The 22,744-nt window shown below is 33.4% G+C and overlaps 5 protein-coding genes and 1 long non-coding RNA gene across 6 annotated transcripts in view; 3 read left to right on the top strand and 3 right to left on the bottom strand.

The window, feature by feature from the left end:
- The window catches only part of LOC126912687 (uncharacterized), a 346,191-nt gene that overhangs the window by 116,329 nt on the left and 207,118 nt on the right, over positions 1-22,744 (top strand). The gene's annotated exons all lie outside the window — the stretch shown is intronic.
- Positions 1,105-3,672, bottom strand: LOC118281665 (collagen alpha-3(IV) chain). The gene is made up of 5 exons (XM_035602311.2): positions 3,355-3,672; positions 3,060-3,250; positions 1,749-2,845; positions 1,451-1,584; positions 1,105-1,294 (listed from the first exon to the last, which is right to left on the bottom strand). Exons 1-5 carry the CDS (start codon positions 3,395-3,397, stop codon positions 1,245-1,247), a joined length of 1,515 nt encoding a protein of 504 aa, XP_035458204.2. The 5' UTR covers positions 3,398-3,672; the 3' UTR covers positions 1,105-1,244.
- Positions 5,820-8,686, bottom strand: LOC126912683 (uncharacterized). Its single transcript, XM_050705968.1, has one exon. It carries the CDS (start codon positions 8,319-8,321, stop codon positions 6,120-6,122), a length of 2,202 nt encoding a protein of 733 aa, XP_050561925.1. The 5' UTR covers positions 8,322-8,686; the 3' UTR covers positions 5,820-6,119.
- Positions 9,291-13,823, top strand: LOC118265008 (hsc70-interacting protein). Its single transcript, XM_035577692.2, has 9 exons — positions 9,291-9,434; positions 9,570-9,774; positions 10,077-10,174; positions 11,131-11,342; positions 11,542-11,651; positions 11,953-12,112; positions 12,381-12,635; positions 12,751-12,892; positions 12,971-13,823. Exons 2-9 carry the CDS (start codon positions 9,590-9,592, stop codon positions 13,039-13,041), a joined length of 1,233 nt encoding a protein of 410 aa, XP_035433585.2. The 5' UTR covers positions 9,291-9,434; positions 9,570-9,589; the 3' UTR covers positions 13,042-13,823.
- LOC118281674 (39S ribosomal protein L38, mitochondrial) lies at positions 14,222-15,887 on the bottom strand. The gene is made up of 4 exons (XM_035602321.2): positions 15,577-15,887; positions 14,862-15,430; positions 14,623-14,784; positions 14,222-14,545 (listed from the first exon to the last, which is right to left on the bottom strand). The coding sequence occupies exons 1-4, from the start codon at positions 15,756-15,758 to the stop codon at positions 14,271-14,273; spliced, it is 1,188 nt and encodes a 395-aa protein (XP_035458214.1). The 5' UTR covers positions 15,759-15,887; the 3' UTR covers positions 14,222-14,270.
- LOC118265124 (lysine-specific demethylase lid-like) lies at positions 17,224-22,673 on the top strand. The gene has a single exon (XM_035577841.2). It carries the CDS (start codon positions 18,146-18,148, stop codon positions 20,585-20,587), a length of 2,442 nt encoding a protein of 813 aa, XP_035433734.1. The 5' UTR covers positions 17,224-18,145; the 3' UTR covers positions 20,588-22,673.

Raw genomic sequence — 22,744 nt, 5'->3', positions numbered from 1 at the left:
TTTTATTATTGCATATCTGCAGTACTTACATTCTTACTACACATAAAATTATGTACCTATACCTTCAGTTTGGAAATCGTAATGTTATATTTATCGACTCTTGATTTACTAACCAACGTTGTCAGTTATTTAAAAGATATAGTATTAATATTTAAAAGTTAAAAGATTTTCTTTAATTTCTCATTAAGATTATTTTAACGAATCACGAATGTAAGAAATTTTACAACTATCACCAAAAGCTACGCTTTCAGGACATCTGTTGATAAAGTGTCTTATAATAAAAGAAATCTTGTCACAAATAATCTCAAATATATCAATCGACATTCGTACAAAATGGCCGCAGAAATTCACAGAAGCAGACGGATTTCATTACGGTAAAACCGATAACTCCGCTTTGCAATCATAGGTTCGTGATATGAACGACCTCTGTATAAACCATATTCAGCCCAATCTATTCCACGAGGGTACTGTTTCAATAGAAATAGGAAAGTCTTTTGTAACATGTTCTTATAATAACATCGTTTAGACAATTTGTGAACGTTGTTTTCTATCGATTTTCCTACAAATTATAGTGTTTTGCTGTATTAGGGAGTTGTATTTTCTATTAAATCATACATGTTGCGTGACAAGCTAAGTAAGTTTGCGACGTTTACCAATTACTACCCTAAATATTACATAATATTATGCCTTTGTTGACTACACAAACCCAAGAAAACTTATTTTTAGATCATTCGCGAGCAGTAAAAAACTTTGCCGGTACTCAAAACCCACTTTACCTGTTCTCTATCACCACATCTCATGATGTGCAGTACGTATGGTGTTTACATTTCCATTTAGTATTTAGTAAGTAGTAGCCAGCTATATTCTAATAATACATACCTAGATCAGGTCAAACTTCTACCTAAACAGCTTGACTGTCAGTAAAATAACGAATGAGTGAATTTATGATTTTTATCCAGTCAGATGTTATCGTCTCTCGTCAAGTTTGACCCAGAATTCACATGAAATATTACATATAATAATGATAGTAACGTTGTTTGCGGGGAAACTTCGCTGAAGTAAAAATGGAACAAGTGGAAAAACTATTTATTACGTGACCGAGATCTGAATACAGCTCTAAAAACTTTGATGATCCAGTTTTTATATCACACAAAGTGTTAAGTACCTAATGCCATTATTTTCAAGAAATGCAACATTTAATTCAGTTTTCTATTGTTAATAGACGTCCTGCTCCAAACAACTTCTCACATAGTTATGTCACCATCACATCTGCCCCGCTGAAGGAGTTGCACAGCTGAAAAAAAAAACAAAATGTACATCGCAAATCATTCACATAAAAATTCATTATTTTGCCGAGATTTATTTAGAATAACATTCACAAAAGGTAGGTAAATAATGAATATTATTATCATAATTTACGAGATATTATAATTTTCGTAAGCGCTCTTACCTACGCCACAATTTTGGGCACAAAGAAATTTGCCAGGATTTATGTACGTCACGTTATCTGTACCACACATAGGATTATATTCTGACGTGGATGGACAGTCCTGGACACATTTTTTTTTAGTTGCGTCTTCTGTACTGAAAATCAGAGATAAAAATGATAGTAATTAGTGTAGTATTAATTAGGTAGGTAATAACAGCATTTCTAAACATTACTAAGTTGCCAATGTTAATTGAACAGTTGAACGGGCCAAAGTCATTAATAATTACGAAATAATGTCTAAATCGATTTACATTCATACCTGTTATCGGGCACTGTTTCATCAGGTGTTGTTGTCAGCAGTTCTGGTGGTATAGTGACTGGTTTTCCTAGAATGCCTGCCGCCTCGTTATCATTGGGAACACTTCCTTGGTTATACGATGGTGGTGGTTCATTTACTAGTGGAGGGGCATTTTCTGGTCCTCCTGGAAGCGGTGTAACTGAATTTGGATACTGATTCATTGACGGATTGCCACTTACACCCATTTGATTCGGAACTTGCATGTCAGTACCGGGATTATTATTTTGAAATGCACCAGGCTGCACGAAATTTGGATTCTGTGGGTTATATGGCTGGAATTGATCCAAAGCGTCTGGAAAATTTGTATTTACGTCTGGATTGCCGACTTCATCCGGCCGATAGTTGGGGTTACTTTGACCTGGACCATAACCTGGGGAGGGGTATTGATTGCTTGGTGGGTACCCGAATGAATTGGCAGGATAGCCCTGCCCGGGTTGATTGAAATATCCTCCTTGATTTACTGGCCCGCCAGGATTTTGATAAGGCCCGTTCACGTTTTCTGGATACATGGCTGGTCCTTCGCCTGGTCTGTTAAAGTATTCTGGTCTTTGATAATTGGGGTATTCGTTTCCTCCTTGGTAGGGCAATCTGCCCTGGTTTGGATAGCCTCCATCAATTGGTCTGTTCTGAAAGTCTTCACTAGGATATTCGGGACTTTGATAATTTGGATTTGGGTTCATACTGTCGCCAAAATATGGGTAGTCTTGTTGATTAGGATAAACTTGTTGATTTGGATAACCTTGTTGATTCGGATAACCTTGTTGATTCGGGTAACCTTGTTGATTAGGATAATCTGACTGACTCGGGTACCCTGGCTGATTTGGGTACCCTAGCTGGTCAGGGTAGTCTGGCTGATTTGGATAACCTTGTTGATTTGGAAAGCCCTGTTGATTGGGGTACCCTAGCTGATTAGGATAGGCTGGCTGATTTGGGTAACCTTGCTGATTTGGATAGCCTTGCTGATTAGGATATTGTTGCCCATAACCTTGACCTGGTCTATTTTGGAAGTTCCCTTGATTGGGGTAACTTAAACTCTGTTGCGGCCGTTGCATATTATTCTGAAAATAGATACCATTATCAGTACACAGTTGATAAATAGATATGTCAAGACATTTTTGTAATAAGTATACATCAAGGTATACTTTCATAAAAACCATGATATGATAATTATTTCTAAAACCCTATACAATAAAAATAGACAGAAATGTGCATTAAAATCCAGGCAGATAACACTAACGCAATTAATTAAATACTTTAATAAATAAACTTTACCTGATTTCCGTTAGGGAAAAAGGAATTCGTGGGATAATTACTTGTCGGATTTCCGAATCTTCCCGAACCAAAGTTTGGGAATCCCAGGGCGCCGAGATCTAAAAACCTCGGTTCTACCGAAGTTGGCAAGTTGCCTTCATTATTATTTGCCGTAGAAACTTGCGCTTCGAGTAATTTTAGCTCTATAAACACTAAAAATGTATAAAGAATTAAATTCACACCAATATTAAATTCACCAAGAATAAAATAATCCAATTGAAAAATAAATAAAATAAGCAACGCAATGCTTACTCACTCAATATTAAAAATCGACGCACATTCGCTGTATTAAAAATCATGGCTAATAAATTATTATAAATATTCACTGATTATATTATCTTTTATTTTTGTACAAAAGTAAATAACAATATTTAAAAAAATAATTGTGCGTGTCGTTTGACACTAAACAAATACTGAATGAAACGATCTCTAACAAGTTGTTTTATAATGACTTTTCTATCGGTCTAAATTAATTGACGAATAGGAAATAACGCTCATTAGAAAAATATTTCACGAAGGCAAATAAATATTCCGTTATAACAACATTAGTACTTGAGTCGGGGAATTTAAAATTACAAAAAATACCAAAACTATGATGTACTCTAATTAGGTATCAGCTACAATATTCATATTATTCACTGGGGCATGTTGGTAACGAATACTCGATCTGGCTTTTTTCAAACATCTGTACAAGAAAATCAGGTCATGTTGCCCTTTTTTAAGGGGGGGAAATCATCGAATGACTTCTTCCACCATTTAAAAAATGGTGGAAGAGCAAGTGGGAGGCAAGAGGGAGTGTCAGACTCTTACTGACTAAAAACCACTCCATTCCTACTCCTGCCCTTCGAGCCGATAAACCCGCTAGGTAGTCCGTAGCTCCGGATACGACGGCCCACATTTACGATGTCAAATAAAAAAATGTGAAAGGAATCATCTACTTAAAACAAATTATCTAACATTGTAATTTACATCCATGATACAAAAACCATAATCATTTATCGTAGGTACTCCACTCACAGCGCTGGTGTTGCGGATGTCCATGGGTGGCGCTGATCGCTCGTTTGCCTGCTATTCCATAAATAAGAAATAATTAAATGGTACTATAGCATGAACATAGATTCCTACCTACTGATACTGAACTCACGAAAGACCTATGTACCTAACCATAAATTAAGGTCAGACTAATTAATGGGTACCCATCTGTAAAATACTTGAGTACATAAGTATTTACCAGAAGTGTGTTAATTACACTGCCCAATACAGACTACAGAGTAGGAATAAATCTGGCAACGTTAATTATACCAGTACCAGTGCCCAACAACCGGTAAATGTACCCTAATAATACCATTCATTTAAAAAGCTATGTTCCATAAAGGACGAGTACTTCCCGGCTCGACCTCCGAACGTGTCGAAAAAATAAAAAAGAGGTCGGACTAACACAGGAGGCAATTACCATTCTAATTCTAACGGTATTATAATATTTTTCCTAATATTAGATTGAGACTGGCAAAACCCCTATTATTAAATCACTTATAGGGAAAAAGTTAGATTATTTTTAACAAATATATATATATGTTACGGTAAATCTGATTAATTGAAAATTATTAATAATTTTCCAAAATTATTAATAATAACCACACGTTTTGGTAAAAGTGATTAATCGATCGAAATTTATTACTTTTAGTAGTGATTATTAATAATTCACGACACATATTGGTGAAAGTAATAAAATAAATATAATCCCTATGTTTTTTGACCAGCAGGTATTTATTTATAATATTAAATACCGTCTAACGATTATATTAATCAGAGATCACACAAACAAGGTTACTTGTACTTGGTTTTAACCGAAAGGACAACAAATTCACATATATTATATAACTAGAATATTAAATAGTGCTCTTCTAGGGCGAGTAGGGGTAGCTCGCCGCCCGACCAGAACCAGACTCGTGCGTGCGGCGCGTCGAGTTCTGCGCGTGTAAAATTCTTGTAAAATCTAATCTACCATCAAACTTATGCAGAAAAGTCTATCGTGGTACATGAAATTTTAACAAAAATAAAATTAAACAATTATTGTATCATTAAGAAAATCAACACGAATCCTAAAAGCAATCATCAATAATCATATATGGTTTGCCTGTAAATCTTCTGTAGCACCTATAAAAGCATCAAAGTAAAATTTTAAAAGTATTATCATAGAATTCAACAAATATTTGTTGTGCAAGTACAATATATTGCCTTTTAAATTGAAATAAAAATAACATATTGGCCACTTATCACATTTATCACTACTAGGGTAAAATTATTAATAATAAGCAACAAATGTGATTAATTTATCACTTTTACCTCGAGTTTCGGTAATTATTAATAATAGTAGATAATTATTAATAATTTTCAATTATTCACTATTACCGTAACATATATATTAAATAAGGTAGGGGAAGGTGGGGACCCTTCGTACGGTTTTCACATTTTATTTTTTATTATTTTTATTTTTTCAAGAATCAATCGCTTGACAGCTTAAATTTATAGTCTAACTATCTGATATTCATATACAAAAATGACAGATGATTTCATCTGATGTTTCAACCATAACTATGATTTGAACTAAATCTGGAATATGTACGAATCTGCCCCAACAACGGGGCACCTATGTACAGTGTTGGGGGTACCTTCGTACGCTGTGGGGTAGTTCCGTACGTGCGATTAAAACGACACAAATAAATCAAAATTCTTTTATTAGCAATGAAATTAAACACAAAAATAAAGATTTAACTTCTATTAAACAAAAATAAAATGCTTTTCTTATAGTCAACAAAAATTACATAGCTTTTCTTATGTAAAACAAAACTTGAATGACTTTTCTTAAAATTAACCAAAATTAAATTACTTCCCTCTAACCATTAAACATAAAATTGCTTCATTTTCTACGTAAATTAGTTATCTTAAATTTAGAATCACATTTTTCAATCTTTGGTGCGGATTAGCACTGCTACAAGTTGTTGTACAAGATAATAAAAACTATTGAACAGTAAAATTAGAAAAATTTACTGAAAAAGTGAAAAGTTTTGATGTTCTAGAAGTACAAACTGTAGGAGGCTTTGGTTCAGGAAGAATCATTTCAACATCAGTTATATAAACAGTATGAATATCTTCAACATTAGGGAAAACAAACGTCCACGAACGGCCTGGCTTCTTTCTTAGATAAGATGCTTTAAATTCAGTCTGACTATAGTGACCGATAACTTTTCCTACATAGTAAATAATACTTTTTTTCTTAAGGAACCTCACTAAAATAAACGAACCGTCTTTAATATTTTCTGGTATTACATCAACTGTCAATTGGCTGCTGTTCATATCAAAATTTTCCTGCTCGGTTTCATCTTCATCTGTGATAGAAGTTGAACTCTCTTGAAAGCTTATATCAGATCCACCACAATCAGATTCATCACTTTCTTTGGTTTTAGCTTTCTTGTTCTTCGTTTTTAAATTAAAATCAGCTAAACTACGTTTCATTTGTCTTGCCCTCGCCCTCCTTTCCTGTTCTAGCTTCTTCAATTGCTTTTCATTGTGTTTCTCTTCAATTAGCTTTTTTTCGGGTGTGTCAGTATAAATACGTGATTTTCCTGGTCCTCGTCCTTTTTTTGTTTTATTACTTCTTACAACAGTCGGATAGGGTCGAATTGCCTCTGGTGTCAAAACTGTATTCAAAGGAGCTACTATTTGATGGATTGATGAATTGTTTAAAGCATCTGGTTCACAAGCATCTAAATTATTAAACCTTTGTAGTTCATCATCATAAGTTGTTATCAATGGTGAGTTAATAGCTTGTTCTGTAGATTCTCGCGGAACCTCCAAGAAATACTGTGTTCCAGAAATAGAGGGTTGGCAGATATCAGAGACAATAGGCTGCAGAGTAGGTGCAGACAAATTTTCAACGACGTTTTGAGTAGGAGGCATATGTTGTAAGTTACCGGATGTATACACCTCAGTTGGAGCAAAATCTTCGTCACTAAAGGCTAATTCATTAAGAGGCCATATTCCGGGTTTGTTAAACCCGCTTGTGATATTTTTTGCTGTGAATGACTCTAAAAATGCAATTTTTACGAGCTTTGGAATATTGTAAATTGTCAATGCTTTACCTGGGTTCATTATATGCCAATTATTGAAAGCAATTTTTAACTTTGATTTAAATGGTCTAAAGACTCCCACATCAAGTGGTTGTAGGCGATGAGATGTATGTGGTGGAAAAGATAGGTAAATTATGCCATTTTCTTTAGCGTAGTTAATGGCTTCGAGAGAAACATGGCTTTCGTGGTTGTCACACAACAATAATATGGGGTTATCTTTTGTGCAGAGTGTGTGCTTCTGGATATGTTTTAAAACAGAGACGAATATATTGCTATTTATCCAGCCACTTTTACTTGCAGCGCCGAGACTTCCTTCGGGCGCTCCTTCGAGAAAATTATCTTTGTAATGAACGCGTGGAAACACGAAAAGTGGAGGAATGGTATTTCCACTGGCAGATATAATGCCACCAAAAGTAACGAGCACGCCTCTTTCAGCTGATACAATTTGTCCGACTTGTTTTTGATATCTTGGAGCCAAGACTTTGGGAGTATCTAGAACAGTAGATACACCTGATTCGTCAAAATTATAGATTCTGTCAGCAGTTAAGGGATGTCGCTCCAACACTGTCTTCAAGTTGGTATAAAACTCGGTAACCGAAGTTTTGTTAAACGCAAAAGATCTGGCAGCGCTTGTGTTTTCGGGCTTGCGTAAACTGAGTTCCGGGTTTCTTCTGCGAAAACCATACATCCATTCTCTACCAGCCATCTTATTTTCTTCCCACTTTGCTGGATATTTCAAACACAAAGATTTAGCATACTCATATGCTAGTTTTCTTGCTTGAATCGTCGTAAGACCATAATGCATCTTACAACATTTGATAATATAATCATTTAGCAGTTTTTCTTCTTCCATAGAAAATACTTGGAAACTTGTATATTTAGAGTCAAATGTACGGTTTCTTGACCCTTGAGCATCATTGCTATTCTTGTATTTTTTTACTCGGCTTTCTAATGTCGACAATTTTAAATTGTACTTGTCCGCAGCTTTTCTATATGACAATACTCCTTGCATAACATCCTGTATTGCTGACTGCATGGATTCTTCATCCACAGCTTGTCTACTTGTATTTTTTGGTTTATAAGTCCGCACCATGTTTCTGTTAAAAAATAAATAGATATAGGTATTAAAATATACTTACACCGACACCGACGATAGCAAAACACACGACAAAAATAATGCCAAAATTTGCAATTACCTACCTATCAGTTGGGGCACATTCGTACGCGTTCAAATGTGCCCCATCTACTTCTGTCCGAAAGTACCCCACTAACTAAATAACAACAAAATATAACCTCTTTAAATATTAAAAGGAAAAAGTCATAAATTAAGTATTGAAAACGTATCTTAAGTATATTTTGCTACTTACTGATAGAATACTCTACACGAAAACTTATTTTATCTATGGTAACAATAAACAAAAACATTGATCAAAAAATTACTTACCGAGCGCGAAAACACGTTCGTTCTTGTCACTTTACTCTCACCAGTGCGAATGGCGCGAAACTACGTTGACGTTAAGTTGGTACCTCGACACACGCACACATACGAAAGCAAGACCGTACGTTGTATCGTTCGAGTTTTATTTTGACTGTATGAATGTGCCCCGCGTACGAAGGGTCCTCACCTTCCCATATCTACCTATAATATTTTGTGATAGGTACAACAATTTATTTTGCAACTACCCACAACAGCATGTATACAATGCATTGAGTCTTTATTAACTTTATTAGTAAAGATTTATCACGAGGACCTAATGTATTTAATATTCCTTCAATAATGTTAGGATTACAAGTTCTTATTACGTTAAGACATTAATTTATATTTAATCATTCTATAATACCAATGCTGCCATCTGTGACGATATGTAGATACTTATTCAGTACAACGGGCTACGAATTACTACCCACTTTCCTGATGGTTAGATAGATAGCTCTATTTTTCATATTTGTAAATTAAAACAAACATAAGATCGAATAGAATTAAAAACTTGACTTGCATGAAATGCAGATCAAAATAGAATCAAAAAGTAGCAACTATGTAAAATTAAAAAATCTATGATTTTTGTTAATGGTATTCTATATTTTATTATCTGTGGTTGACTGGTTATAGAAAAAGCGAGAAAATTCCGTATCCGACGAAGTCACAAAGTGTCAATTTATTTGTTTTACTGCGGTGCAGTGCAGTATTCTTGCATTTAATTAGAAAGTGAGGAAATTCTTGTTATTTTACTATACCCAACAACACTCTTAGTACATATTGCATTTAATTTGTATTTGGTGAACATCGTTAAACACATATTTTTGATAGTACATTTGAGTTAATTATTCACTTTGCCGGCAGCTTTATCAGTGATAGTCAAAATGAATTGTCCATTCAACGAGGAGCAACTGAACCAGTTGAAAGCATTCGTCGAGTTTTGTAAAGGAGAACCGCAGATTATTCATCACCCAAAATTAAGTTTTTTCAAAGAATACTTGTCTTCTCTGGGGGTTACTATTCCGGGGCCGACACCTAGTGCTAAGAACTTCACGCCGGCTGGGGATACGTAAGTTACTATATTGAGCATCACTTATTAGTTAAAACATACATATTTCAATATCAGAATACAAAATATTACCATGAACTTTCTTAAAAGTTATTTTTAGATTATATACATATATGTATAGTTTTAAGTGACATTATCTTATTAAAATTAACACACCAAAGTAATAAACCATTATAAGTCTTAATATGTATTGAGAACTTCATGAATTGCAACTGAATAACTGAATATTGTCTTTAGAATTGATTAACAAACTAAAATTAGTGTTTCTATTTGTTTCTTGCTAGCCATAATTTCCATCATAGTTTCAGCTTTACTTCTAACAACAATGCTGAAGAACCAGCCACAGTGTCATCTGGGGAGGAGTCTGACGCTGAGTCTGATGTGGAATTGGATATGGAAGGTGAATATTAATTATTATTTACATATTCTTGAGATGCAAGGTAATGCTATCTTCAGTGTATTGATAAATGATACTCATTCAGTGGTAGACTACAAAATAACATGTTTATATGTCTAAACACATATATTAAAAAATAATACTTTGTATACTGTTAATTGTAAATGAATCCAGTCTTTATGAAACAAAGTCAGAGGTCACTAAGGTATCAGGCTTGATAATAATTTTGTATAATTTTGTTACAAATCTTGTAAACAGCCACACCACAAGATGCAAAGTAATTTGCAACTTTACTATAATGCTAATCACACTAATAGAAATTGCCAATAAAACTACATGAGTCATTCCAGCAATACAAAAAAATACCTAGTTGTATTGAAGTAAGTGTCAATTTTAAAGCTTGTCACATAAGAGAATACCACTCATAACCCTACTAATATTATAAATGTGATTTGTATATTTGGTTGCTACTCCTTCCTGTCAAAATGGCTAAAGGAATCAAGATAAAATTTCAACAGGGGTAGATTATGGTTCGGAATAAAACATAGGCTTTTTATCCCACGAAAATACAGGCAAAGCAACAGGCAGAAACAAATCTAATAATCAAGCACTATTACTTTGTGAGAACAGGTTCTCATAATAGTATTTTAATTGAGTTTTAAACAGTAGTTACAAAAACAGTACATAATAATGTATATGGGCCAAGATAATTGTTATTTATAAATACACTGAGGAATAATAAATGTGATAACAATGGAAATGATTTTAATTAAGTATTATGTGTTGGTTGAGTTGTTTCAAAGTTAAATGCTGAGTATAGTAAAATTTTCACTTCACTAAAAGGCATTGTATAGGTTTAATAAACCATATTTTTTGTAGTTCATATATCTTTCTAATTTTCATCCTCCCTAACATTTGTCATAGAATTTAATTCTAACCATTATTTTTATTTGTCACAGGTGTCATAGAAGCGGATAAAGTAGATGATGCTCAGATAATGGGAGATGAAACTAAAGAGGTGACAGATGAGGAGAGAGACCAGTCTGATGAGAAGAGGTCAGAGGCAATGAAGGCTTTCTCCGAGCAACAGTATGATGAAGCCATCAAACTGTACAATGAAGCTATACAACTCAATCCACAGAGTGCTTTACTCTTCGCTAAACGAGGACAGGTATGGATTATCAATGAACATTGAAGTATACATAATATTTTGTTATTAAAAATGTTTTCAATGTTTCTGTCATGATGTGCTTATAAGTGGTACTTTTTATTGCAATTGTGGCAATTTACTATAGCAACCAAGATGTTGAATAACTCAAAAAGAACTGTTAAGTATTAACATTTTTTGTAACTAGTGAATTTTTCTGTAGATCTACCTAAAGATGAACAAACCCAATGCTTGCATCAAAGACTGCACGCGCGCGCTTGAGCTCAACTGCGACAGTGCTGCTGCATACAAGTTCCGTGGGCGAGCTTACAGGTTGGAATATAAGAAAATCTCAATACCTTATTTATGTACTGAACACTGGTTCTTAGTCTGGTAGTTCATTTTTTTAATTTTACTATGTAGTCATACAAATCATATGGCCGAAAGTCACTTTATCGTTTTGTTAAGCTTTTGCTCTAACATGATCTATTCAACAAACAAATGCTACCTGAATAAAAATGGCTGAGTGCCATTAAAAATTCAAGGATAGTTTTAAACAGTTGAAATAAACAATAATAACTCGATTTCAAAAAACAAAAGTAATAATTTATATCTGATTAAATTTATTTTACAGGTTACTGGGCAAGTTTGAGGAAGCTTCTCACGATCTCTGTGAATCTCTTAAAATTGACTATGATGACCAAACTAATGAATGGCTTACTGAAGTCAAGCCTAATGCCGAGAAACTACGTCAACACAAACTTAGTGTTCAACGCAAGAAGGAAGAAAGAGAGGTAAAGTTTAATTGCAATTAATGCAGATTACATTTACCTATCCTTAAAAATTTACTAACTTCTGTTTCTACATATCTATTAGAAGTGCAAGTGGCATAGCAAGTGCAAATAGATCCAATCAAGTGCAAAACGCACTTAATGTTCACTTTATGCTATCTCTATCCACCACAGAGACAGAACTCACAACCTCTTGCTACTTCCATTGCATAATATCGGCCGCATTCTGATGAGAAAGTAAAATGCTAAACAATAAAATGTTTGATTTCAGCATCGTGAAAAGTTGCGCAGAGCTCGTAAGGCGCAGGAAGCTAGAGCTCGCGCAGCACGTGCACAAGCTGAAGCCAACGCCCGCGCACCACCTTCTGGTGGATTCCCAGGAGCTGGTGGTTTTCCAGGAGCCGGTGGTTTTCCAGGTGCTGGCGGGTTCCCAGGAGCAGGCGGCGCAGGTGGTTTCCCTGCCGGCCTAAATCCACAGGACTTCAGCAACCTACTCTTTGACCAGGAAATCATGGCAGCTTTCCAGGTAATAGTATGTTCTAATAATCTTACCCTTCAGACACAAATGACACAATAAGCAATTTTCACATATTTTTACAATATTCTGCTTATGTTTGACTAAAATATATTTGTGCCCACAGGACCCAGAAGTAGCTGCTGCATTCCAAGATGTTTCGTCTAACCCAGCCAACTTCGTCAAGTATCAGAATAATCCTAAAATCGCAGCAGTTATAGAGAAACTACAATCTAAACTGGGCAAAGGTGGAGCTGGTGGTTTCCCAGGTAAATATAACAAATAATTCTTCTATGAAATTAAAGCTGATCTTTAAAAACCTAAAATGTTTGTATTTTGTTTTATAGGTTTCGGCGGCGCAGCACCTGGAGCGGGCGGGCCAAAGGCCCCCACAGACGACGATGTTGGTCTTGACTAGATCACACCAAACTATATGCAATATTTGGTATCAAATTAGCAATCAAAGTTGCAAATTCACTAGGTATCTAAAGTACTTTGTAACATACTTATAATATGGAGTGGGTATTATAATTAACTATGTCGAAACATAAACCCATGTGTATATTCTAGCACTAAATGTATTTCATACAATGTCCACTTGTGCAATGTTCATTTACAATTAGATATTTGGAAAATGTTTATAGTGTAAAACAGGTGCTTGTTACACAATTGCTACAACAATACATAAAGTAATAGAATTTTATAGATATAAAATAGTATGTTATTGGTATAATGAACGAAGTCTGTAGAACAAAACTATAGTTACTAATATAACAGATTACTATTTGCAATAATTATATCCACAAGTTTTATAATCACTTGTCTATGTGTAATAACGATAAGCTTTTACTTTCACTGCATTTATTGTTACTATAATATACAAAATGTACTAGTTTTCGTTTTGCCATATTATGTATTTTCTTAACCAAAATTAAAATTTTATTATAAAATTCTTAGTCATTATTTTTGGATTGCATTTTTTTTATTTTGTTCCCAAATTTTTCTGTTCATCAACACTCAAAATAAATTATCGTATTGTATGGTATGACGGACTGCGTATAATTTTCTAGGTGTAACTTTTCTATTTTAGTACTGAGAAGAACCAAATTCGTTGATTTCGTTACAATAATTAAGAAATTTTGTCTGATTTAAGATAGTTATTTTTTTATTTTAATGTTTAATAAAAGTACGTACATAACAGACCTTGTGTTTTATCTCAATACATAATCACAAAATGTAAACTTTTGACCCAAATTCCCTTAATCAAAAAGATCTTTTTCCTATTTCATATAATACTAACCCCTCATTTGTTAAGAATCAATTACAGAGATGGTGAGGAGCAATCCCAGTGCATTTATAAAGGGCGACAGATGCCAGTTTTCATTTAATTTTGACACATAGGTATATACTTTTATCATACCTGTAGGCAGGATTTATCAGGATTATTTTTGCTAAGTAATATAGGAATTAAAAGGGGCATGTAGAAGATATATCTAAACTAATATTATAAAGAGAAAATTAATGTTTTTACACAAACACTACATGTACTGAATAACAGACATTTGTGTAGAAGAATTTCACCAAATAAAAGAGCAGTATATTAGCACTACCTAATTATTTATTAAATCTTAAAAATTATATTATACATTATACATCATTAACTCTACCCCAACCCAATCTAATCTTCTTTTCATGTAGTCTCAACCATGAAGGCATGTTCTTAGGGAACGGTTGGGCATTGGGGAACTTGAGTGGTGGAGGTGGTGCCTTGAAGGGATCCTCATCCTTCAACTTGCGCAATAGGTACTCTTTGTTGATTTGCTTTGGATCTCTGTACTTATCCATGTACAAATTAAATGCTTTCCTGCGGGGGAACCATTCTTGTGGCCTCAAATAGGGTTTGGGGAAGTCATACTCATAAACTGAAAAGGTAGAGAATAATAAAATCAATAAATATATTAAAGAATAACTTAACAAATTATATTTGTAGTTAATTTACCTGGTTCTTTAGTATCCAGTACATTGTGGAAGAAATCCCTTACAGATAAATCCCAGTTGGTTTGGAAAAAAGCAAGTCCTGCAGGAGTGATGTTGTCCTGATACTTTTGATACCAGTCCCTCGTCACAAATGTCCTATCTTCTAAAGGTGATTTTGCAGTCACTGAAAATATTTTTAATGATTGTATTAATTAGCTATAACAGTTGCCTTTTTAAAATGACTTTCATCAAAATCAGTACCTTTTGTTACATCATAAGTTATATTTCCATCTTGCTTGTAAAGCACATAAGCATATCTGTGATATCCAGTGCCCTTCAATGGTATTGGCTGCAAGTACTCTACAATAGTATCTCCTTTTTCTATTGAGTTCCCAGGAATATTTGCCACAAGCCAATGCACATACTCTTTATCACCCTCGGTTAAATGACCATCTAGACTAGTGAGAGCCAGTGTCCACAAACTGTCAGGGTCAGATTCATAGTTAACTATCGGATATTCAAGTGCCTCAGCCGGCTTTATGTCATTTCCAGTGTAAACAGGGAGGTAAGAACCATTTTTCAAATCATATAACACTTCCAAATTCAAATATGGTATAAAGTACCCTTCTCCATACAAATGTTCAAATATGCCATAATGATCAGCAATTTGCTTCTTGTGCTGAGGCCCCAAAGTATTCAACCATTCTTTTTTAGCTTCATCTAGATCAATTTCTAATGTATGATTGCGTGCCAGTTGTTCCAGATTCTTATCAGCTTTAATTTTCTTTAAGTGATCCAGTCTTGACCGACGACTACTTTCTGATAATTTACTTAAATGAATAAAATCATTTGTTAGCTCAAAAAAACATTTATAAAGTAATAAAATAAGAAACAAAAGTGGCAACTAAGAATATGCTAGTAATTAGTCAGGGAATACATTATGTTATTATTTAACTACATTAGTAAACACGCTTACTTCATTTGAGGCAAACCAATATCAATTTTAGTCGTGTATATTTCATCTTTATAGTTTAATTCATCTAAACGTTCCTTTATTGTGCGACAGAATATAGGGGCTTTGCCTCTTATTCTGTGCGCACATCTTATCTGCTGAAGCTGTATATTTGCTCCCCAAACACCACGAAAGGAATTTAACATTTTCCTATATTATTAAAATAAGAAAATCTAACAATAATTACTGATAAACAACTGAACGAGAAGACCTGAAAGATATCCAAATTGAGGTTATATTTTTTGACGTCTAGTGCCTGTCCGTCAATCAATCTGTCATCCGTAGTTCCGTACATTGACATTTTAGTGTTGACAGAACTGACGACTAAATAATTACTAATATTATTTTAATACACATTATATTAATATACTTATGTTAATATTATGGTTAATTAATAATGTCATGCAAAGTTTTATACTTACTAGGTTCTGTTACATTACGTTTGATCTATGCATGTGTTTTAACTCAAGAGTTAGTGTGCCTGTAGAACACTAGATAGATAAAATGTACATTCATCAGCAGTTCAGCGCACATATTGACATAATATCGTTTAAATATTTGGAAATTACATTAAACCTATTATTAAAATTTCCATTGAGCACCTTGGGCTCTTGAATTGCCCAGTGTCTCGTGACGAAGGGTGATCCCTTAGTTTTTTTAATTTATTTTATAATCAGAAGGCATCTTTAGCATCCATCAAACAAACGGTTCAAGGACCTTCGTTATTATGACTCGTTTATATCTTTACCTTTTATAAAATTATAGAATTCTTGTTTTGTATCAGTAGGAAAATTAGAAAAAGAAATGAAAGCAATTCATTTTAATTCTCATTACAAATTTGAGTTATTATGTTTAACCGTCACGCAAATATTATAAATGTAACCTTTGCAGATATAAATTGTGCAACTATTACACATCATAATATTTGTGTGACACATTCTGTAGGTAACTTGTTAATCAAAATATGTAATTATTTTATACTAATATGAATTATTGTAAAATATTTTTTAGGTTCCCGTACGTTGTCTGTCTATATGTTGTGGCCGATGGTTGTGCCATGCGCTGGCAACAAAAATAAAATTATTGATTAATGTAGGTTACCTCTTGTTATAATAAAATAATTAAAAAAGGATTGCTACTAACTAAATTTATTTGCTAAAAATACTCACTTGTATTAAGTACCTAGAATACATGAGCATGTAAATTGTTAGGTGATTTATTTAACATCTAATCATCTAAGTACCTATTAAATAAAGATTCTAAATAAATAAGCGCATGGGAGCATAGTTTCAATCTAAGGACCTTCGGACATTCTTCAATCAAAAGGTTTTCAGATTAAGTCAACATTGCCACTCATGAAATAAATGGGGTTTTATTATGTTGTTCCCAGCCTCTATAAATATATAATTATGTGTAGGTATATATTATTGCATTTATCAATGCCTTTTAACCTCATTACCATAATGGTAGATGGGTAGGTAAATCGTAGATCCATATTATGTTTTCTCTGAATAGGGTACCTTCTATAATCAGTCTCATTATCTTTGTAATAAAAAGTAGATTAATAATAAATTTACGTAGATAATAATAAAATTATTGAACAACTAAATCCGTGGCCAATAAGTACTTATGTGTCGTTAATGAATAGGAAGGTATTTATGTACGTATTACCTATACAGCATGCGGCACCTATGCCTTGTATGCAGTATGTAGTCTCACTTATGAATACGTGCTTACACGGCCATTTTTTTGTGCTACCGCGCTATAGTAGTACCTACTATTTTAAGTATATTTACACTGAAACTGCTTTGCCTCTCTAGTCTGCCTAGATTTCTGAAAAAACAGACAGAATAAAATATCATTATTAACTACAGTTTTTAATCGTATATAAATCTCATATAGTGAGCGTCGTGTTCTAATCTCCATCAATTGTGAAAAAGTAATTAGAAAAGGACACCACTATAATGTTTCAATCCATTTACACATCACCCACACTACCCTACCGAAAGCGTGCAAACATCCCGACAAAATAACCAATGGGATTGAGGAAGATCCGAAGAGCAAGTCAACGATAGTGTTTTATCGTATAAATGTGTGCGTGTTATTTTTTGACGAGCGAGCTGCGTTTGAACGAGGCATCATCAATGAACGAACCGCCGTGGTCGAGTCGAGTGAGTTATCAAGTAACTGGCTGGATGTGATATTGTGTGACTAGCCCGATACGCTTTTGTAAACGAAAATCGTTTAATCGATAAGTAATTTTGTTTCATTATTATTTATACTTTCGGGTTTTGTGTTTAAGTCAAGCAGTGTTGAACGATTTTATAACTAATCGCCTGGTCCTAATGCGGAATACAATAATGGCAGTGTACTAGTGAATTTTACTATCTTAACATTTTAGGAGCCATTTACACATGGCGAGAAGTCACGTAGACTTTTACTCCGATTGAAATGTTTCATGTACTTTCGTAAGAGACTTATTTTGAAATATACATAAGCGTAGCTCGTGGCGTTACGTTAGTACTTAGTGAAAATGGATAGCAAGAATATACAAAAGAATGCCATGCACAAAAGTGCAGAATTTACTTTCACTCCACCTCCTGAAGCACCAGTGTTTGAACCGACACCCGAAGAGTTCTTAGATCCTCTCGGATATATAGCAAAAATTCGCCCAGTTGCGGAGAGGACAGGCATCTGCAAAATAAAGCCTCCATCGCGCTGGCAGCCACCATTTTCATTAGATGTGGACAAATTAAAATTTGTTCCTAGGATACAAAAAGTAAACGAGTTAGAAGCTATAACGCGCCTCAAACTTATATTCCTCGAGAAAATTTTAAAGTTTTGGGAACTACAAGGATCTCCATTAAAAATCCCTATGATTGAAAACAAATCATTAGATTTGTATTGTCTAAAATTTTGGGTCGATGAGGAGGGCGGCTTTGAGGCATGTAACAATCCAAAAAAATGGCGTAAAATTGCTAACGCCATGGGTTACAGTTTTCATGCGAATACATTGGCTTTTTTAAAAAGCAATTATGAAAAAATCCTTCTCCCTTACGAAATTTTTGAGAAAAGTAAAGCAGACATATTGAAAACTGTAAAAAAGACTGAACCTAAAATTGAAATAAAAGATGATGATGTAGGTAAGCCTCAAATAACAGAAGTACCAATAGAAAGAATAACGAAAATTAAAACAGACTACGATTTTAAGGAAGAGAAACCTCACACAAGTATTAAGAAAACAAAGACAGGATCTGATATTAAACAGGATGTGGACAACTCTAAGAATAAAACAGATACCGAAAAAGTGACACCAAACAGAGAACTGAGAAGGTTAGCCTGCTATGGACCGGGGCCAAAAATGCCTGGATTAAATGATGAAGAATTTGATATTACAAAATCTAGGAAGAGACCTCGCTATGATCTTGATCCACTAGCAGTATATCAGTGTGCTATCTGCCAGAAAGATAATAGAGATGATTTGCTCTTGATTTGTAATGGATGTTCTGATACCTATCATACATTTTGTTTAAGACCACCATTGAATGCTGTACCAGATGGGGATTGGCGTTGCCCTTGTTGTATCGCTGAGGAAGTTCATAAACCTGCTGAAGCATTTGGCTTTGCTCAGGCAGAAAGAGAATATACTTTGCAACAGTTTGGGGAAATGGCAGACAAATTTAAATCTGATTACTTTGCTATGTCTGGACATCTTGTACCAACAACAGTTGCTGAAAAAGAATTTTGGAGAATAATTTCTTCAGTGGAAGAAGATGTTACTGTAGAGTATGGTGCTGATTTACATTCCATGGACCATGGATCAGGTTTTCCTACAAAATCTTCAATAAATCTTTATCCTGGTGACCAAGAATATGTAGATTCGGGGTGGAATCTAAACAATTTACCTGTTCTGGATGGTTCAGTCTTACGATTTATAAATGCAGATATATCTGGAATGACAGTACCATGGATGTATGTTGGAATGTGCTTCTCGGCATTTTGCTGGCATAATGAAGATCATTGGAGCTACTCCATTAATTACTTACATTGGGGTGAGGCTAAAACTTGGTATGGAGTGCCAGGCAGTGGTGCAGAGTTATTGGAAACCGCTATGAAGGCAGCAGCTCCTGAACTTTTCAAATCACAGCCTGATTTGTTACACCAACTAGTAACAATTATGAATCCAAATATCTTAATGGCTGCAGGTGTACCAATTTATAGAACTGATCAACATGCTGGTGAGTTTGTAGTCACCTTTCCCAGGGCATATCATGCAGGTTTTAATCAAGGATACAATTTTGCTGAAGCTGTAAATTTTGCGCCTCCTGACTGGCTAAAGATTGGACGTGAGTGTATAACCCATTACAAAAATCTAAAACGTTTCTGTGTCTTTTCTCATGATGAACTTATTTGTAAAATGGCTTTAGAAGGAGATCGGCTAGATTTGGAAACAGCTCTGGAAACACAAAAAGAATTAGTAAAGGCTACCGCTGAAGAAGGTTCTTTGAGAGCTAAAATGTTGAAAAAAGGTCTTACAAGAACTCACAGAACTGCATTTGAGTTGTTAGGTGATGATGAACGACTTTGTGAAGTATGTAAAACAACATGTTTCTTATCTTCTATGTCGTGTATGGATTGTAAGCATATGGTATGTTTGCAACATGCAGATGATTTATGTCAATGCCCAATGGACAAGAAGACATTAAACTTTCGATATGATATGGATGAATTACATATCATGTTGCAAACCATAGATTTTAGAGTCAATAGTTTCGACAAGTGGATGACTGAAACAAAGAACATACTGCTTCCTACTGCTCCTGACATTGGGCGACTGCAAAAGCTAAAAATTTTAATAGATGAAGCTGAGGAACTTAAAATACCAAAGTGTGGTTTATTAGCACAACTAAAGGACGAGTATACAAAGGCAACAGAAAATGTTGAACCAATTGTTATAGAACTAGATGATGATTGAATAAGGTTCAGAATTGTTTAGTACAAACATATGCCCATTGTTAATTTTGAAATATTAACCTGATTAATTGTATCCTACGTCATTATCACATCTATTTTACTGATCACATTAAGGCAGCTTTAAATGTAGTGGATAGATTATAATATTATTTAAATATCCTGATATTTGTTTTATCTTTTTACTTAATAACTTAAACCATTTTCAAGCTTGTTTAACAACTTAATACAAATAGATTAAAGCTTTGAAAATTAAATTCAATGATCATTCTTAATTTATATGAAGTATTTCTATGAATATAATGTATATTTGAGACATGTTATTAAGGTGTTTAATAATTCTGTAAATATTACAAGCTTTTCCATTTCTTGTCATATCTAAGTAGGCACGTCTTATTATTATAGTGATTTCCCACCGTATCATAATAAATAAGATTTTGAAATATTTTTAAGTTATCAACTGATGGTTATTTTCTTTTTGTACTAATTAATGATAAGAAATTATTGATACTTTGTGAGTCAAATCCATTTGGGCGACTATGCTATATATAATGTACAAGTTCAGTTTTGTTAGAGTAACTATAAACTCTCAAGTGAGTTATTTGGGTAAATATTCACATATTAAGTTCAAAAAAATTGTAACATTACAATTTCAGTAAAGTTGGACAAAGTATGTGTTAATTTTAATAAATTAGCTTTGGGTCTTAATTATGGTCAATAGATTAGTAAGCGCAGAGAGTTATTGTTAACAATTATGATAGCTGAATCTATACTTACATTGAATAATTGAGTTATAATTTCAGTTGACTATTCTTGGGAGTCTTTGACTTATTGATCTCAATAACAACAGCATTACAAATATGCTGACAAAAGCTTTATAAGGGAAACTTTCTACCTAGCATGTTCAAATTTCATATTAAAATTGTATAAGTTATAATATTGAGTAATCTGTATCTATAAAATGTAATAATTGAACAGTATACATAATATTTATGTTAATACATCACACACTAAAGATAATTGTATTGTGAATGTAATTTTTAAGTGTATGTGTGTTATTATCAGGTAAATCAATATATGAATGAAAATTTATTGTAATGTGCACAATGTGCAATGTTTTCTCAAAAAAATGGGGTATTAGCTTACCTAATACTTGTAGATTACTTACTTAGTATGTAATTTCTATGGGTAAATATTAGGTATAACAGAACTGGGGCTGCAGTTCATACTTAATGTACAGAGCCTTATAGATAATACAGTTTGTATGAAGACATTTTTCCCCACATTTGGTAGATTTACTTGTTTAGCTATTCATATCTAGTTATAGAACATAATTGATCTAGAAATTGTATGAAAGGAAATGTGACTCATAAACAATAGTGCTAGGTACCTAAAATTATTTAACAGGCTATGAAGTATTTAAAGGGTGTTTATTTCTGTTAAGAAAATAGCCAAATTTGATATTTATTATAGTTTATTAAGGTTCAATTATAGACTTTCCAGCAATAAATGTGACCATCATTTTGTTCTTAGTATTAGTTTATGCCAAATTCAGGTATTTCATTTAATTCTAAGTTTATTTTGAGTGTATTATGTTTGTTTATAATCAATGCTTAAATATATATTGCCATGTCCATTGTTTATTACATTATTATGTTACTAAAAGTGAATGACACTTTCTATCTCATAAAGACAAAAATCTTTTAGTGGAACATAATGATGGTCATGTTTATTTGTTTTGAATTAATCTTAGCCCACAATGATTAAAATACTTGGCATCATTGAGTAATTTAGCCAAGTAATATTGATGAAATGTGGTATCATGATCCTTGTAATGTCGTTTGAAGGCTAACTGTAATGATTCGCCATTATTTTGACTGACTGCATGTATTCATAGGTATTTAATTCTATTATGTTTAGGCTTATCATTGAATAATCACTTGAATGTAACTATAGTGAAATATTTTTGAGTTGTGTGATTAAAACTGTGATTCCAAATTTTATTTGCTTCTGACACTTATGGAAAATAATTAAGAGTGTGAGTATTATTCAATATAGCTAAAATTAATTAAATTCTTATATTATTAATATATAGTTCTTTTATTTTATTCTTTAACCATATTATATTTTTTCTTACATAATACGCCTTATATTTCCCGAA

The sequence above is a fragment of the Spodoptera frugiperda genome, chromosome 28 (genome assembly GCF_023101765.2).
Source record: "Spodoptera frugiperda isolate SF20-4 chromosome 28, AGI-APGP_CSIRO_Sfru_2.0, whole genome shotgun sequence".
NCBI lineage: Eukaryota > Metazoa > Arthropoda > Insecta > Lepidoptera > Noctuidae > Spodoptera > Spodoptera frugiperda.
This window is presented reverse-complemented; position numbering and strand designations above follow the sequence as displayed.